The 19,432-nt window shown below is 28.8% G+C and overlaps 1 protein-coding gene across 1 annotated transcript; it reads left to right on the forward strand.

Moving 5' to 3' along the window:
• The first annotated feature begins 5,031 nt into the window (after positions 1-5,031).
• Positions 5,032-8,810, forward strand: LOC105126607 (soluble inorganic pyrophosphatase). The gene is made up of 9 exons (XM_011027524.1): positions 5,032-5,152; positions 6,017-6,156; positions 6,297-6,325; positions 6,660-6,725; positions 7,288-7,395; positions 7,500-7,565; positions 8,016-8,136; positions 8,323-8,404; positions 8,529-8,810. The coding sequence occupies exons 2-9, from the start codon at positions 6,030-6,032 to the stop codon at positions 8,569-8,571; spliced, it is 642 nt and encodes a 213-aa protein (XP_011025826.1). The 5' UTR covers positions 5,032-5,152; positions 6,017-6,029; the 3' UTR covers positions 8,572-8,810.
• The last annotated feature ends 10,622 nt before the right edge of the window (positions 8,811-19,432 follow it).

Below are 19,432 nucleotides of genomic sequence, written 5' to 3' on the forward strand. Positions count from 1 at the left end.
GGGCAGAGTCCTTGCACTCTAACTAGCTAGCCAATGCATGCGCAAACCACCAGTCAACGCACAATGGCGAAGCTTACAAGGGCCTTTCAACAAGTGCAAGATGGCTATGTTTGTGTGTAAATGAATTCCATCCACAGGTCATTGTTCACAAGGGATGACCGTTCAAATGTGATCTTCAAGTCATAATGGCCAAATGGATTGTAGCAGAAACCAAAATAAGCCAGCCAAAGTGTTTTGCTCCATGTAGAATTTGCCAGCTTGGTTTCCAAGTGCCAACATTAATAGTACTGTAATTCCACAGGATGCATTTCCTTTCATGGAGTTGTGGTGGCCACTCAATGAAGGTGGATGAGGACGAGGAGGAGGAACACATTCACATTGGTGTGGGGAGGACGAGGAGGAGGAGGAACACATTCACATTGGTGTGGGTGGAGGGTTGACGAGGATTGGCTATTTGCAGCAATGGAAGTTCGATACTTTCGGGGCTGAATCGATACTGACTTTGGCAAATTGCCCCTTTTCTTGTTTTTGTAATGCGCGAAGCACCAATCTTACCACATTTTCGAGTCCAAAAACAGGCGTCCAGTCTTGATTGAACTAGTGTGAGAATATCATACATTAAAAAAACCCTAGCAACGAAAGATAAAATTGACTGATGCAATCGCTTTATACATGCAAATGGAAACTATATATATATAATTAATTTCACAAACTAATATTTTTTTTATAATTATAACATTAGTCATAGCTATAGCTACAGCCACAACAAAAACTATAATATTAAATATGAAAAGTAGCTCAAAAACTATAATATATGAAAAGTAGCTAAATTAATTGCTTTTTAATTTATCTTTTAATAATTATAAGTTTGAGTTTTTTCAGTTATTGGTTATTAAAAACTAACATAATTATTAATTTTAAAATTAATAAAATTAATTAAAATTTATGCAAGTTAATCAGAATATTTATATTAATAAAAATAATTACAATATTTACCCAAAATACCCGCAAGCCATTTATCCTGACCCAATCAGCTAGAATTTCAGCTTGACATTAATTTGGTCTATTCAATCTTGATTTGGCATATTTTTTAATATATTTTTTTAATTTAAGAAATTACACATAAATTTTTTATATATATAATTTTTTCTACACAAAAAAATATTATTTTTTATTATCCAAATCTCATTCTTGATGATATAAAAAGTCAAGTTAGAAACATGTTTAAAATTGTAATAATTATTATAATTTAAAGTTTTTTTCTCATAAATATAGTAATTTATTTTTTAAAAATTATTTTTAATATAAGTATATTAAAACTATTCAAAAATATTAAAAAATATTAATTTAAAAAAATTAAAAAAAATTATCCATAGCCTTACAATCCTCAGCCAACATATGCACATAAGATGATATTTTACTAGAATTTCTCTTGGAAGATTATAATTATGAAATTTACAAATCATACAAATAAAACCCACAAAGAGACATCTAAGAAAGAAAATTTGGGAAGAATCTTCAAAGAAAGGTGGAGAACAGTTTTCTTTTTATCGGAAGGAGAAAGAGGAATCTAGCACAAGATGAGAGCATATCCCTTCAGTAAATTACACATAAAGGAGAGTCCACATATGACGTGGCAAGCTCAACTACGTAAGACACCACGTATGATTTTATTTTCTTTATTATCATTATTACAAATTAGGACTTATACATACAAAAACTAACAGCATATTGTGGACTCAAGTCTTATATTTACTGTGTATAAACTATTGAATTTAAATTGAATAATTCAGTGCGTGATAAAAATAAATAAAAATTATATTTATTATTTTATTTCTTTTCTCTAATTTAAATCATCAAATTTCATAAAAATCAAAACATTACTAATCATTTTCTCATAAAAAACAACAAAAATTCAAATCTAAACTCGAACACCAATGAAATGTTGTTCTTATAATTAAAGTATTGTTATATCTTTATAAAGATATTATAAATATAATTTAATTTTTAAAGATATAAAGTATTGTTTTATAATTAAAGTATTGTTATATCTTTATAAAGATATAAACATAATTTAATTTTTTAAAAATATTTTTATTAAAAAATATTTAAATAAAATTAATCTCACTCTTTAAAAAAATATAAAAATACCTGGATAAAAAAAAAATCTAAACTTTGATAATGTTATATAATGCTATAATATTCGATATGGTGACCTGTCAATTCAAGATAAATTTAGTAAAAAAATGTAATATTTCTTGTTTTATCAAAATTAAATCGTTTTAATTATTTTTTAAAATTTAAGAGATAAAATTAAGCTCAATCAAATCAACTCATCCAACGATCTCAAGACACGTGGGATGCGTTTTAATTATGGAAGATTTTCTAACATCACACCGTCCTAGCTAAAGCTAATAATACTAAACATCTTTACATTTAAGACAATCATGTTATCTACCTACGTGTGGCATTAATATTGGGAGTTTAGCCCTATAATCCGTGATTTAATTTAATTAACTGCTCAATTACTCATTTATTATTACATTCACACTTCCCCTTCTTGTTAGAATGCTAGTGATGGATTGTAGCAGAAACCAAAATAAGCCAGCCAAAGTGTTTTGCTCCATGTAGAATTTGCCAGCTTGGTTTCCAAGTGCCAACATTAATAGTACTGTAATTCCACAGGGTGCATTTCCTTTCATGGAGTTGTGGTGGCCACTCAATGAAGGTGGATGAGGACGAGGAGGAGGAACACATTCACATTGGTGTGGGTGGAGGGTTGACGAGGATTGGCTATTTGCAGCAATGGAAGTTCGATACTTTCGGGGCTGAATCGATACTGACTTTGGCAAATTGCCCCTTTTCTTGTTTTTGTAATGCGCGAAGCACCAATCTTACCACATTTTCGAGTCCAAAAACAGGCGTCCAGTCTTGATTGAACTAGTGTGAGAATATCATACATTAAAAAAACCCTAGCAACGAAAGATAAAATTGACTGATGCAATCGCTTTATACATGCAAATGGAAACTATATATATATAATTAATTTCACAAACTAATATTTTTTTTATAATTATAACATTAGTCATAGCTATAGCTACAGCCACAACAAAAACTATAATATTAAATATGAAAAGTAGCTCAAAAACTATAATATATGAAAAGTAGCTAAATTAATTGCTTTTTAATTTATCTTTTAATAATTATAAGTTTGAGTTTTTTCAGTTATTGGTTATTAAAAACTAACATAATTATTAATTTTAAAATTAATAAAATTAATTAAAATTTATGCAAGTTAATCAGAATATTTATATTAATAAAAATAATTACAATATTTACCCAAAATACCCGCAAGCCATTTATCCTGACCCAATCAGCTAGAATTTCAGCTTGACATTAATTTGGTCTATTCAATCTTGATTTGGCATATTTTTTAATATATTTTTTTAATTTAAGAAATTACACATAAATTTTTTATATATATAATTTTTTCTACACAAAAAAATATTAATTTAAAAAAATTAAAAAAATTTATCCATAGCCTTACAATCCTCAGCCAACATATGCACATAAGATGATATTTTACTAGAATTTCTCTTGGAAGATTATAATTATGAAATTTACAAATCATACAAATAAAACCCACAAAGAGACATCTAAGAAAGAAAATTTGGGAAGAATCTTCAAAGAAAGGTGGAGAACAGTTTTCTTTTTATCGGAAGGAGAAAGAGGAATCTAGCACAAGCTGAGAGCATATCCCTTCAGTAAATTACACATAAAGGAGAGTCCACATATGACGTGGCAAGCTCAACTACGTAAGACACCACGTATGATTTTATTTTCTTTATTATCATTATTACAAATTAGGACTTATACATACAAAAACTAACAGCATATTGCGGACTCAAGTCTTATATTTACCGTGTATAAACTATTGAATTTAAAGTGAATAACTCACTGCGTGATAAAAAAAAATTATATTTATTATTTTATTCCTTTTTTCTAATTTAAATCATCAAATTTCATGAAAACTAAAACATCATTTATTATTTTAAAAAATAATAATAAAAATTTAAATCTAAACTCGAAGAGCAATAAAATATTATTCTAATGATTAAAATATTATTATATTTTTATAAAAATAAAAAAAATTAATTTTAAAAAAAAATACTTATTAAGAGTAGCGGTCACTAAAGCTCAACTATATTAATTTTATTTTAAAAAATAAAAATATTTAGTTAAAAAAACTAAATAAATAAACTTTATATAATACTATAATATTCAATACGGTGACCTGTCAATTCAAGATAAATTTAGTAAAAAAATGTAATATTTCTTGTTTTATCAAAATTAAATCGTTTTAATTATTTTTTAAAATTTAAGAGATAAAATTAAGCTCAATCAAATCAACTCATCCAACGATCTCAAGACACGTGGGATGCGTTTTAATTATGGAAGATTTTCTAACATCACACCGTCCTAGCTAAAGCTAATAATACTAAACATCTTTACATTTAAGACAATCATGTTACGTGTGGCATTAATATTGGGAGTTTAGCCCTATAATCCGTGATTTAATTTAATTAACTGCTCAATTACTCATTTATTATTACATTCACACTTCCCCTTCTTGTTAGAATGCTAGTGTCAAGTCAAGGGAGATTAATAGCCTGTTTGAAAGGTTGATTGTAATTATTTTTTAAATAATTTTTTGTATTAAAATATATATTAATAATATTTTTTATTTTTTAAAAATTATTTTTAATATTAGTACATTAAAATAATTTAAAAATACTAAAAATATATTAATTTAAAATTAATAAAAAAAATAATTTTTTTTAAAAATATTTTTAAAATACAAAAATAAACCAGTGCAGTAAAAGAAGTAGAGAACCAAGCACTGACACCTCCCATGATCCATAAGGCGTACGAGAATGCAATATCGAACGGTCCAGATTCACCGTAGACTGGCTGTTGAAAAAAGGGAAGTGACAGTTACTGTAGCGTCTTCTTTCACCTTCCTTCAATAAAGCCAAGTTCTCTCTCTCTCTCTCTCTGCATTTATATATACACACGCATTAACGTACGCAGTATTATATGCTCTCTTGATTTCAAGCTTTTCAGGGTGGAACGTCAGTTCTTCTATCTCTCTGTAAGCCTCTATCCTTTTCTCCACTTTTAATGGTTTTAAACATTCCATTTTTTTTCTTTTATTTCAAGTTGGGTTTGAATAGGTGGTTTTATTTTGTTGATGCTTTTTTTGATGGAATCTGGATTTTTTTGTGCTAAAAAAGTAAAGGGTATTTGTTAGATTTTCAAATGGGTTTTTTTTAGCATTTATATTTTAGCGTCTGCTGCATGTGGTTTCAGGGTTTTGTTTGATCATTCTAGTCTTGCGTGTGTGTTTTCTCTCTCTTTTGTTTTCTTTTTGAGTTTGCAAGAACTATATTTTGCGTTTTTCTTGGTTCGTTGTTTGATTTTGTTGCACATGTAGACTGAGGTTTTGTTTTGTGTTTGTGTTCATTTTTACTGATTTTGATTTATTTTTTTTGGTCGAGAGATTTGCTTTAATCATCTGGTGATTATAAACTAGTATGTTTTGTGGCTTCTTTATTTGTTGTGATTTTTTGCATGATTCAGAGTTATGTAGCTGAAAAATAGAGCAAAAAAGAAAAAAAATTTTGTACCAGGGTTTTCTTTTCCTCTGAAAAAGAAAATGCTCCGTCTCTCCTGTGATTTCTGGGTTTGCTTTAATATTTGGTGTTTGAATTCGTATCATTTGAACTTCGTTATGTATGTGTGTGTACAATTTGTCCTAGTCAACATCTTGCTGAATCTTGTTTGACCTGTCTATTTATTTTTTTCATTCATTGTGAAAACTTTATTTTTCTTAATTGAGTAATTGTATTTATGCCTTTGTTTGTCTTCCCTAGCTCCTTCTAATCAAAATGATTTGTGTTTTATGGCGGATGATTATGGTTTTGTTATGATTATGGTTGTGTTTTGTTTTACGCAGCAACACTGAAAACATGGCTAACAATGATGGGGAAGTGACCGGGAAACGTGCAGGATGGCCTCCTGTTCTCAATGAAAGGATCCTTTCTTCAATGTCCCGGAGATCTGTTGCTGCGCATCCCTGGCATGACTTGGAAATTGGTAACTCTCGTTGCTTAACATGCCACAGTTGTATTAGTAGAGTATGTTTATACAGATACTTCTCTCTTCGCATGGTCCCATTGTGTTATTGCATTTCTTACATTTTCCATTGATCATGCTATATGTTTCAATTTATGCAGGACCTGGTGCTCCAAGTGTTTTCAATTGTGTAAGTTCTTTTTCTCTCATTTTGTTGCATGGTCGTGGAAAATGCATGCATTTATCTCTTATCTTCATGAGTAACTCTCATCTTCATTCAAGAGAATTAGTGAGGTTTGAGACTCTATGTTTGGCAATGGATGCATTGGATAAGGAAGTACATTCAAGAAATATATACCTTATGAGATGATTCTGAAAATTGGTATATAGTTGCATTTATGGAATGTTATCCCCTGATGCTAATCGAAACAGGATTCTTGACCATGAAGTCTGGACTTATAGTTTATTGCTCTTGTTACATTAAGATACTTTGAATTAGATCTTATAGTTGATTTGCATGACAGGTGATTGAGATCAGCAAGGGCAGCAAGGTTAAGTATGAGCTTGACAAGGCAAGTGGCCTTATAAAGGTATGATCTTGTTCTTCATTTTTTCTGTTATTTTTTTTCCCTTTAAGATAATTAATCTATGTATTTTTCCTTATCAGGAAATGTAACTTTAAATTTATTCTCTCTGATGATGAGTTTTTTTTAACCTTGTTGTTCATGACAGAAAGTAGGATAGTTAATACATTGGTAGTGGAAAACAAGAACCATGTGGTTTTACTCTTTCATCTTTCCATTCTGCATGATGTCATGCCTAATGGGGAATAGACTAGAAATCCAACTGAATAATGTTATGTACAGTGAAGATGTTGTCCTGTTAGACAAAGAAAACACAGAGAGAAAGATGAACCTGTAACTATAGGTCTTCCGCAAGGGTCTAAAATTCTGGGATTCACCTCTTAGGTTGCTTTATGGTGAATTCTTTAAGTGCAATTAATACTGCAAAGTCAGTTTCGGCATGTGTCGTGTTTTCCTTTGTTTTATGTCCTTTATTAAGACGAACATGTGCTACTGCTTTGCCATAAGTATGGTTTTACTCCCTGTTATGTTACATGAAGAAAAAACTTATTCCTCATCTTAAGAACAGGTTGATCGTGTTCTCTACTCATCAGTTGTTTACCCACACAACTATGGTTTCATCCCACGAACTCTTTGTGAGGACAGTGACCCTATGGATGTTCTGGTACTGATGCAGGTAGTGTCTTTTTGGCCTTAAAAAAATCTGTCCATTAAAAAATATTGACTTAAATTTCAAAGCTCAACTGCTTTAACAAGTTGTTTGATTATTCCTTGCCATAGGAGCCTGTGCTACCCGGTTCTTTCCTTCGTGCTCGTGCAATTGGTTTAATGCCCATGATTGATCAGGTACAACTTTTAATTTTTCCCATAATTGCTTCTGTCTTCTTACTATAACAGATTTTGGGGCCATTGGGGATACAAAAGAAAGGGCCGCCGAATGATTCCACCTTTTGCTCATATTGCATTAGATTATTGAATATTGTACCTAGAGAACATTTCAGTCTATAAATTATTCTGCTGCTCTGGCTATCTCTAGAGTCTGAACAGAAACTCATATACAAAACTAAATTCATATTATGCATCATCCTGGCATCACTGTATAGACATGCAGCCATGTTTTTGAGTGGTGCCTTGGCAGTTGGTTATGTAAAAAACAAAGGAATTTTGTTCCCTACTCCCTGATATTGTACAAGAAATTTGATTACAGAAAATTTACTGCATATTTTTTCTCCTCATCTGTACCTGAATCGAGCGCTGGATAGGGATTATCGATCACTAACTAGAATTGCATTGCAGGGTGAAAAGGATGACAAAATCATTGCAGTGTGTGCTGATGACCCTGAGTTCGTCCATTACAAGGACATCAAGGAACTTCCTCCGCATCGCCTGGCTGAAATTCGCCGCTTTTTCGAGGACTGTATCCATATTCATACAAGTTCATAATTTGGTTTACTTGTAGTCACAAGTCAGAAAGAATAATTAGTTCCTCCATTGAATAAGCGGTCAAAACTTATTGAATCCACTACATACAACGTACGCTAATTATCCATTTAAAACATCTCCATTGCAATACTGTATATCCTTTACGTATGATGAATAATAGATAAGAAGAATGAGAACAAGAAAGTTGATGTTGAAGACTTCTTGCCAGCTGGCTCTGCAATTGATGCCATCAAGTATTCCATGTGAGTTATTTCCTTTCCTCTGTAAAAAATTGTGGCGTGTTTTTTGTCAGACTTAAAGTCTATGATGGATTTCTGGTTTGTATAATAGAGTATTCTTACTTGTGATTTTTGTATTCTTTTCCAGGGATCTGTATGCATCTTACATTGTTGAAGGTCTGAGGCAGTGACTGAAGATTAGTTAGGTGAATGGCTGATAGCTGAGGCACCACTTAGTGTCAATCATGCAAGGGCTAGACTTCTTGATAAATGCCTGTTTGCAATGCTTCTAATATTCACCGGAGTTCATGGTTCACCCATGCTTGTGTTTGATATTATGCTTATATCTAATCAATAGAAATACCAGATGCTCGTTGCAGCTTCTGGAACAAAATACATATCATTTCAATAGGGTCTTGGTTCATAGAGTGATTTTTTCTCATTTTCAATTTTAGGAATACTATATATAGCTAATGATTCAACTAAGTATTCGTATTTGTAGAGACCGGCAACGGAGATGAATGTGCTGTGAAATTAGACTGTTAGCAGGGGCAAATCAAAGAGATTTTCCTACTAGAATGGAAAGAATTATAGTTTTTGTTAGCAGTATATGAACACAAGTGATCATGTCCGCAAATGCAGTCGATCGCCTTTGACCATGACCTTTTACTCAGAGAACTTTGTATAGAATGCGTGGATATGTGATGATGGTCAGTATTCATGTATGCAGTCCGGTCACTGGTGACCTTAGCAGTGTCTGATAAAAATGGACAAGCGTAGTCGGAAAGTCAATGGCTCATCTATTGGCGGCAGCGCACACATCTTCATCATGCTAGCTAATCGAACAATTGCTGTATTTCTTTGATTAATTCATACGGTACTGAAACGAGCAAGCAAACGTGTAGCGGTGGTCATAAAACACCCCCTGTAGATGGTGGGACAAACTTGTTTTCTACTTCTTTTTACAATATTGCTTTTGCCCGTGGATTCATTCCACCCATTATTTTGTTCTCCTTTGCGAAAGAAGTAATGTCGTAGCACCGAAGTACTGAAGTCCTTCACCAGCTCAAATCGTCTGTGTTCTAACTTCTACCAAAGAAATGGGCCAGAGAAAAAAATATATATCATCAATGTATTTTGTTGGAGTCTAGATAAGAGATAATTTATTAAAATTCAAGCGAGAATAATTTGTCATCAATGCACAAGTCAGACTATGATTTCCCTGGTTGACAGTGGCTTGACAGCCCAAGGGGGGGTGTTTCTATCTGTTGGGTCACCCCAGGTTCACCTCACAAACCCAGTTGGGCTAGGTGTCTTAGATCTTGGATCACGATTGGCTCACCTTAGCCAGTTCAAAAAATTGAAAAAACTGGAAGCAATCTTCTTCGGTCAATAGTTACCCCTGCAAAGTTGGAATATTGTTATTAAAACCGGCACAGCCTGCCAATCCAGGACCCGACTCAAACCAGGTTTTGTATCCAATAAGGTGCGAGTTGATCCAATCATACATGATTAATATGATAAGTCAAACAGCTTGATCAATCCTGTCAAAGTTAAAATCCGAGTAAAACCTAGTTTGATTTTAAATAAATATTTTAAAAGAAAAGAAAATAACATTATTTCAATTCTTTTACAAATATTAAAACAATATTCTTTTAAACTAATCCTAGTCAACTCGATTTCACCTATCTAAGATATGACTATATGACTCGAGCTTTAAATTCAATGACCGGCCGGTTTTATAACTATGGTTGCTGCCAGGATTTGGTTTGCACACGTGAAGCTTGGTGCCCACAGGTTTGAAACATCCAGCCCGAATATACTCTCCCGCTCACAAAATTGCAGGCCAAGTTGTACATGGGCGTACACCCACTTGTTCATTTTCCAAGGTCATGGCCAGCCAATTCTTTACTAAATTCCACGACACAGTGGTGCTAATATAATACAAGTCTGGTGTTTTTATGATTAAATCAGCCTCAATGTCCACGTATATGCTGTGTTGTGCCCCCCACTAAGCATGCCGACCATGAGCGCATTGTACAGAGCAAGAACCATCATCTTATATTATATTAATACTATAATATAAGATCAAAATTTTGCAGAAGTGTGAACCACATCGTTGATTAACCCATTTTATGAAGATCTTCAAACCTTGAAAACCTAGCTTTTTACTAATACAGTAAGGGTATGCCTTCATCGTCATACCCAGAAAAAATGTATTTAATTATTCAACGAACATATTGATGACGGAAAATCATGCCCAAGAATGATGACTTTTTCGATAAAGTGGCGAACACTTGGGGCCCAGAATGGCTCCCCTCTCTGCTCTTCTTCTGGCATTGGTAATTGGTTTCAATCTCTTATTAGAATGGGCCCCATCTATGATTTCAATCATTCAGACTTTTATTTTGCTTCTTTTCTTTGCTTTTCTCCATTTACCCCTCAAATTTTCACTCGTATGTGATAATATATATATATATATATATATATATATATATATATATATATATATATATATATATATATATATATATTTAAAAAATATAATATAAAAATAAATTTACTTTTACAATAATTTTATAATAAATTTTAATATTTTTAAAATAAAAAAATAGAAGGATATTCATAGTATAGTATGCTCTAAATATTTTTATTATATTAATATGGATGTCCGAGATAACTTATATGCATCTTAAGTAATTTAATAAATTTTAAAATTAATAATTATTTATATTTTTAATAATTTTAAAATTTTTAAGATTTAAACTAGTAATTTTTAAAAAATAAATTTATAACTTGCCTGTTCAATTACACTCCCTGGAATTTATCTTAAATATCTTTATTTATATTAGTGTGTTTAATATTACAGCATATGATATTTTTTTAAAGTATTTTTAGTTAAAAAATATTTCAAAATAATAATAATTTTTTATTTTTTATTTATAAAAAATATTAAAATGATATCTTTTAATATATATATATATATATATATATATTGAAAATCTCTAAAAATAAAAATTACCGTACTCTGATACGGTACTGTAGTGAGATGCCAATCAAATATTACAATGATGTACATGTACAATAAGGCTGCAGCAGCAGCAGCTATCAAGCCTATGGTGTTGTGGACGGTGATTGGTCACCGGATACCACCAGAACCAAGAGACTAAAAGCTGGACCACCTGAAAAGAGAACGCATCTTGAATCTCTCTTCACTCTAAGGATTTCCTTGTGTTTATATACGAGTTCACAGTGGAATTTAGCAGCTTTTACTAATTTGTTTATCATTACGTGGTTTCTCTGGCCAGAACATGGCTCTGAAGCTCTCCACGACAAAAAGAAACGCCCGCTGTGGGCTAGATTGGGGACAGCTGCCGGAGCAATAAACTAAAGAGAAGATACTGACATTGTTAGGCTAAAATTACATTCTGATTCCAAGAACTCGATTTTATCCTTTTTATTATCTTGTCTGTGTGTGAGAGGGAAAAGGGTATCCAAGAAGGACAAGATTATTCGCAGTAAACCTTCCAAAACAAGGCAAGATTGATTTCCTGATTCATGGATCTGTTTTGCAGACAGTTTTCTTAATATTCAATCATATTATATGATCCTTAATCTTACTTTGATCCCTCGAAAAGCGCAGGTCAAGCTTGAATAAATGCACCCTCTGTGCTGTTCTAGTTGTCTTTGAGCTCTGGTGCTTGCAAAAAGACGGGGGCCAGCTAGACGTTGTCGTTCTTTGCCATTATGGTCGGCTTTTTTTAATTAGACCGGAACTGTACCTTCATGGTCGGCTTTTATTTTTTTAAATTAACGTAGGTGTCTGGACCAGCTTGCGTGCACCACGACTAATCCTATAAATCCTGAAGTTAACGACCATATAAATTTCTGGTGGCCATCATATAAGCAACTAAGAACTCAAATCTGGGATCACAAAAAAAATAAACTCCTTCATCTTACCACTTAACTACCACTAGACTTAACTACCACTAGAGACTTTTTTTAATTAGACCGGAACTGTACCTTTTGGACCTTATATGCTTAATCAGTAATGATTAATGATAGCAGCAGTGTAGCACTTAATTAGCTTGTAGGGAACGCGGTTTAAAATATTGATGGGTAAAAAAACTATTACTTTAATATATTTTTAAATTAAAAAACACTTTATTAGCAAGAATAAAAAATAAAGAGATTATCATTATTTTACCTTGACATTCTCTGTCAAGAGTAACACTTTATTTATCAAGAATAAAAAATAAGGAGATTATCATTATGTTACCTTGATATTCTTGATCAAGAGTTCATGTTTTTTCTATTTTTCTTTTATATTTTAAAAATATTTTTTTTAAAATATATTTTTTTTATTTTTTTTACTTAAAATTAATATATTTTTTTATATTTTTAGATCAATTAGATGCACTAATATCAGAAATAATTTAAAAAATATATTATTTAAATATATTTATAAATAAAAAATATTTTTAAAAATAATCATAATTATACTCTCAAATAGTCACAATCAATTTTTAATAAAATATATTACATCATATCTTCACACGTAATTTTACGGATTATTAGAAAATAGATGCACTATTCCAAACTCATAATTTTAAGATAGTTTTGAAGGTTCAATTCCATCATTTTATATTTAATAAGTTAGGAATTTAATATATTATTGTTGTTTTAAAAAAAATAATTTTTTACCTATAAATATTTTTTTATAAAAAAAATATAAATCAAGTAATGAATTTATCTTTTATTTTTTTGAAATATACTTGCAATACTTGAGCACGATATTATTTTATAAAAAAAAAAGGCTGGTAATTAAAATAACACGGTCCTCAACTAACTAGTTAATACATTTTACTGTAATATACTTGACAAATATGTTTGCATCATAACTTCTACATGTAATCTAAGAAATTTTTGTTGTTGATATATCAAGGTTTAAATTTAAGATATCTTCGTCTCTAGTATGATAATAAATATGTAATCTAGGAAATTTTTGTTGTTTATATATCAAGGTTTAAATTTAAGATATCTTCGTCTCTAGTATGATAATAAATATAAATAGAGCCATCTTCCATTTTCATGACTTAATAATCAAACCTCCAGCGAGAAGATCAAAAGCCTCCACCGTTAAACCTTGTCCGATAATATCGTGGGTGCTTGTAAATTCTGCCGGCCATCTATCAAGTGATTTAAACACAGTTTGTTATTGTGGTGTTGCAGTGTTTTTTTTTAATTATTTTTTTTTTGTTTTAAATTATTTTTTTTTATTTTTTATCATTTTAATATGTTGATGGTAAAGATAATTATTTTTAAAAAATACTTATTATTTTAATATATTCATAAATAATTAAAAAACATATGATGTAAAACACTATGGATCACAAAAAAAATAAACTCCTTCATCTTACCACTTAACTACCACTAGACTTAACTACCACTAGAGACTTTTTTTAATTAGACCGGAACTGTACCTTTTGGACCTTATATGCTTAATCAGTAATGATTAATGATAGCAGCAGTGTAGCACTTAATTAGCTTGTAGGGAACGCGGTTTAAAATATTGATGGGTAAAAATTATTACTTTAATATATTTTTAAATAAAAAAACACTTTATTTAACAAGAATAAAAAATAAAGAGATCATCATTATTTTACCTTGACATTCTCCATCAAGAGTAACACTTTATTTATCTCGAATAAAAAATAAAGAGATTATCATTATGTTACTTTGATGTTCTTTATCAATGGCTCATGTTTATCCTATTTATTTTTATATTTTAAAAATATTTTAAAAAAAATTAAATTTTTTTATTTTTTTCTTTACTTAAAATTAATATTTTTTTATATTTTTAGATTAGTTGGATGTGTTAATATCAAAAATAATTTTTAAAAATAAAAAATATTATTTAAATATATTTTTTTAATAAAAAACACTTTTAAAAACAATCGTAACTATACTGTTAAGCCGTCATAATTAATCTCTAATAAAACATATTATGTCACGTCTTCACCTATAATCTAACGAATTATTAGAAGATATACATACTATTCTAAACTCATAATTTTAAGATAGTTTTGAAGTTTCAATTTTATTATTTTATATTTAACAAGTTAGGAATTTAACATGTTATTGTTGTTTTTTAAAAAATTATTTTTTTACTTGGAAATAATTATTTAAAAAAAAATTATAAATCAAGTAATGAATTTATCTTTTATTTTTTTGAAATATACTTGCAATACTTGAGCACAATATTATTTTATGAAAAAAAGGCTCGTAATTAAAATAACACGGTCCACAACTAACTAGTTAATACATTTTGCTGTAATATACTTGAGCACAAATATGTTTGCATCATAACTTCTACATGTAATCTAGGAAATTTTTGTTGTTTATATATCAAGGTTTAAATTTAAGATATCTTCGTCTCTAGTATGATAATAAATATAAATAGAGCCATCTTCCATTTTCATGACTTAATAATCAAACCTCCAGCGAGAAGATCAAAAGCCTCCACCGTTAAACCTTGTCCGATAATATCGTGGGTGCTTGTAAATTCTGCCGGCCATCTATCAAGTGATTTAGACACAGTTTGTTATTGTGGTGTTGCAGTGTTTTTTTTTAATTAATATTTTTTTGTTTTAAATTAATTTTTTTTTTATTTTTTATCATTTTAATATGTTGATAGTAAAGATAATTATTTTTAAAAAATACATATTATTTTAATATATTCATAAACAATTAAAAAACATATGATGTAAAACACTATCTTCATTTAGAGTTGGTTATTTAGGAACCAGATTTTGATTATAGGTAACATCATGAATAGCTTTCATGATATTGATAACTCCATGGCATATATCCTCCTTGCACTTGTGCCGCAGTTATTGTCTGAAAAACATAAGCACATGCAAGAAGAAGGTTTCGGGTATATTTTTTTGGTTCGCCATTATAGCGGGTCGACCAAGACCTGAACTCAAAATATTTGTTTTTATTCAGGGCAGGGCCCTGGCCATGGCGTGTACTAATTTTTGTCCAAATCATAGCAGTATGTGTGGTAATAAGAGGGTGGGCGGCTGTGGCCACCGTAGTTCGCCACCACCTGGGATAGTCAGGGATTTCCAGAACTGTATAATCAAGTGTCGCCATCAAAACCTTCAGAGATGGCAGGGCGTGCATGGCTTTGATAGCCAGTGCATGTTGTTGACATGGACTGTCTAGCCCGTTATTATAGTTTCTTGAGTTTTTAATGCCATCACCTAATCTTTCTTGCTCCTCCTTACAGCCTCATAGTGTGTTTGTTGAGCAAAATAATCAAACCCTTTGAACATCAAGAAAGAGATGGAGAGAGAGAGACATCATTTTGTTTAATACTAGTCATGTCACCCGCGGCAAACCCCACGTTGAATATCTTTATTTTTTTAAAAAAATTAATTATAAATGTTTTTTAATATATTTTTATAGTTTAAAAAATTTATATACATATGTGATTAAATAAAACTGAGTACCGTGTGCGCTAGTAAATAAATAAAAGATCATTAATAACATCTAAAAATAAAACTTAAAAAATTAAAAAATAAATATAAATCAAGATATTTAATCTCATAAATTAAAATATTTACTCGATCATGTTTGTTAATTTTTGTTTATTAAAATATTATTTATTTAATTAGATGTTAATAAAAATAAAAAAACATATTAAATTGATCAAATAAAATAAAAAAAAAGCAAGAATAATATGTAAGGCTATATTTATTAGAACTATCTATTTTTTATTTTAGTCCCCCTCTTCTAACACCGTTCTTTCATAAAAATTCAAAATTAATTATTTTTTAATTAAAATTAAATTATTTAAAATAATATTTAAGAACCAAGGAATTGTTTGGGAACGAGATTCAACCTGTGTTTACAAAACATTTTTAATTTTTTTTGTTTTTGTTAAAATTTAATATGATTTATATATTTTGGATCGTTTTGATGTGCTGATGTTAAAAATAATTTTTAAAAAATAATAAAAAATTATTGACATGCATTTGAACACGAAAATTTATTTTAAAAATAATCATTACTACGCTATCAAATACATTTTAAATTAAAAAATATAAATTTGTACACCATTCATGAAATAAAATAAAAAAAGGGATGAGCAGTGCAAATGTTGGTGATGGGATTTTTTTCGTCCCTGTCTTTTCATATCGGATTTCAATTAAAGTAAATAAAAAAAGTATTTATGAATTAATCATTTCAATTATGAATCAACAAGACAAAATAAAATTCCAAGATGGCCCCTCGATGTCAGAAAAATACACGATCTATCATATGCATGTGGATTGCGATTCAATACTTTGAAGCTAATTATAAGACTTTTATCTCAAGGTAGGGAGGGAGGGAGGGAGGGCTAATATAATAATTGATTGCAAAGAAAAATCATGCATGTTCTTCATTCAACAACCACTCATTCTCTTGATTCTATTCACTCTCCATCGCTTTAATGATTACGACCATCCATCTTGTATATCTCACGTACATATACATACATACATACATAAATGTATTCACGTATACATGGATGTATGCACGATGCATGCATGTTCCAATTAAATTTCACACCACTTGACACATAATAATTAGATCAAAATCTAATGTTGTGGTAAATGAAGGTTTTTTAAAATACTTTTATCTTCAAATTCGATTTATTTTTTATAAAAAAAGTAATGAAACTAAAATAAAAAAAAAACAAAACTAAACTGAAACAGATTTAAACTGACCAGTTTCTGTTCAGTTTTTAAAATAAAAACAGATTTTTATCAATTTGGATTGATTTTTTTATTTTGATTAAATTCTTTTCAGTTTGGTTTAATTTTTAGAATGAAAATCGATTTAAACTAACCTGGGTCAGTTTTTTAGTTTAGCTCAGTTTTTTTGATTTGATTTGATTTTTTTTAATTTGATTCAGTTTTTTTTAATTTTTTTAGTTTCAAACTTATAAATTCAAAATTTAAGTAAATTGGTTGATTTTTAAAAAATTTTAATCAGTTTAATTAATTTTTTATACATACATACATATATTCACGTATACATGGATGCATGCATGTTCCAATTAAATTTCACGCCACTTGACACATAATAATTAGATCAAAATCTAATGTTGTGGTAAATGAAGTTTTTTTAAAATACTTTTATCTTTAAATTTGATTTAGTTTTTATAAAAAAATAAAATTAAAAAAAATAAAATAAAATCAAACCAAAATCAATTCAAATTAATCAATTTCTGTTCAGTTTTTAAGACAAAAACAGGTTCATATCAGTTTTGGTTGATTTTTTTCATTTTGGTTTTTTTTTTTACGGTTTTTTTGGTTTTGGTTAAATTCATTTCAATTCGGTTTAATTTTTAGGATAAAAACCAGTTCAAACTAGCCCAGGTCAGGTTTTTAGTTTAGCTCAATTTTTTTAATTTGATTTGATTTTTTTTAATTTGATTTAGTTTTTTTTAGTTTTTTTAATTTCAAGCTTATAAATTCAAAATTTAAGTAAATTGGTTGATTTTTTAAAAATTTAATCAGTTTAATTAATTTTTTTATAATTATATTTTTTAAATTTTATCAATTTAATTGATTTTTAAATTTTTTTTCTCACCCTTACTTTCACGCGTAACAAAAAGCTAAAATGACCGCAGTTACAAGCAAGTGAACACTCACTGACCTGTACAAACGATACCGTGATCCCATCAGACACGGATATAACATGCAAACTGGTCGTAGCAATCCATGTCCAGTAAAGACACACCAGATTCTGCAGGATATGGCACAGATTCGACATTGCTTGCCTTGTAGCGACGATAAAATACACTGCTCTTTTTCTTTTTTCTTTTTTTCTTTTTGTCTTATTACTTAGCACGCTCCCCCTTCATTTTTACACGGTGAAATTAAATTAATCTTTAAATTATATGTGAAACATTTATGAAAAAACAATTTCTCCAAAACCTCGCTGTATTCCCAGTCACTGATCAAGCCAGGCCCAGAAAATTGATTAGAACACATTTATATTAATATATAAGAATTAATATGGTTAAACTTGAATCGAATTATATAAGGAGTCAACTAACAACTTAGTTATTATCTATTAAAATCTGATTTAATTTATTTTAAAATATAAAATAATATTATTTTAGTTATTTTTTAATTAAAATATATTTTTTTATCAACTTTCATTAATTTAAATCCATTTAACCCAAAACTTTAACTTACCAGATTTAATGATTTCAATAGCTGATATTAATATGTAGTAAGTGTATACAACATTTTGATAATTAATTTAAAATGATATTTTTTTTAAAATTTAATGGCCTATTTATTTGCTGGAAAATAATTTTTTTTGAAAAGTGAATTGTTTTTTAATGTTTGATAGTGTAATGATAAATAAAATTAAAAATATTTTTTAGTATTTGGTTATATCATGAAAAATAAGTTGTAAAATAACTTATTGATGTTTTATTTTTTTCAAGTTTATTAAAATAATAAGGAATAAATCTTACAAATTAAAAAGTTGAATGAGAATGAAATTAAAAAAAATATAATTTCATAAATTATCTAAAATAAAATAAATAATAATTAAAATAATAGAGATCAAATCTAAAAAATAAAAAAATAAAAGATAAAGAAATTAAAATTAAAATAATTAATATTTCATAAATTATTTCAAATAAAATAAGTAATAATTAAAAAGAATAAGGATTAAATTTGATAAATAAAAAATTTGAATGAAAATATGATAAAAAAATAAATAATAATTATAAAAATATGAACTAAAATTAATATAAAAATTAAATTTTTTTAAAAAATTAAAAATTAAAAATTAAAAATAAAAGATATATAGTAATTAAAAGTTTTAGTGAAAAATATATAAAAAATTAAAAAATAATTTTTTGAAAAGGAAAGATGGCGTAGGTCAAGGTTAATGTTAATAATTTAAAATTCTATCTAATAAACTTATAACACGTATCACAGAAAGAATCACAGCTCAGGCCTTAAACTAGCTAGGCAT

This window comes from Populus euphratica, unplaced genomic scaffold (assembly GCF_000495115.2).
Source record: "Populus euphratica unplaced genomic scaffold, PopEup_1.0 scaffold41.1, whole genome shotgun sequence".
In the NCBI taxonomy this organism is placed as follows: domain Eukaryota; kingdom Viridiplantae; phylum Streptophyta; class Magnoliopsida; order Malpighiales; family Salicaceae; genus Populus; species Populus euphratica.

Coding starts and splice junctions, on each gene's coding strand:
- LOC105126607 (XM_011027524.1), top strand. CDS start 6,030: ATGGCTAACAATGATGGGGAAGTGACCGGGAAACGTGCAGGATGGCCT. Junction 7,566..8,015: donor TAATGCCCATGATTGATCAG/GTACAACTTTTA, acceptor ATTGCATTGCAG/GGTGAAAAGGATGACAAAAT. Junction 8,405..8,528: donor GATGCCATCAAGTATTCCAT/GTGAGTTATTTC, acceptor ATTCTTTTCCAG/GGATCTGTATGCATCTTACA.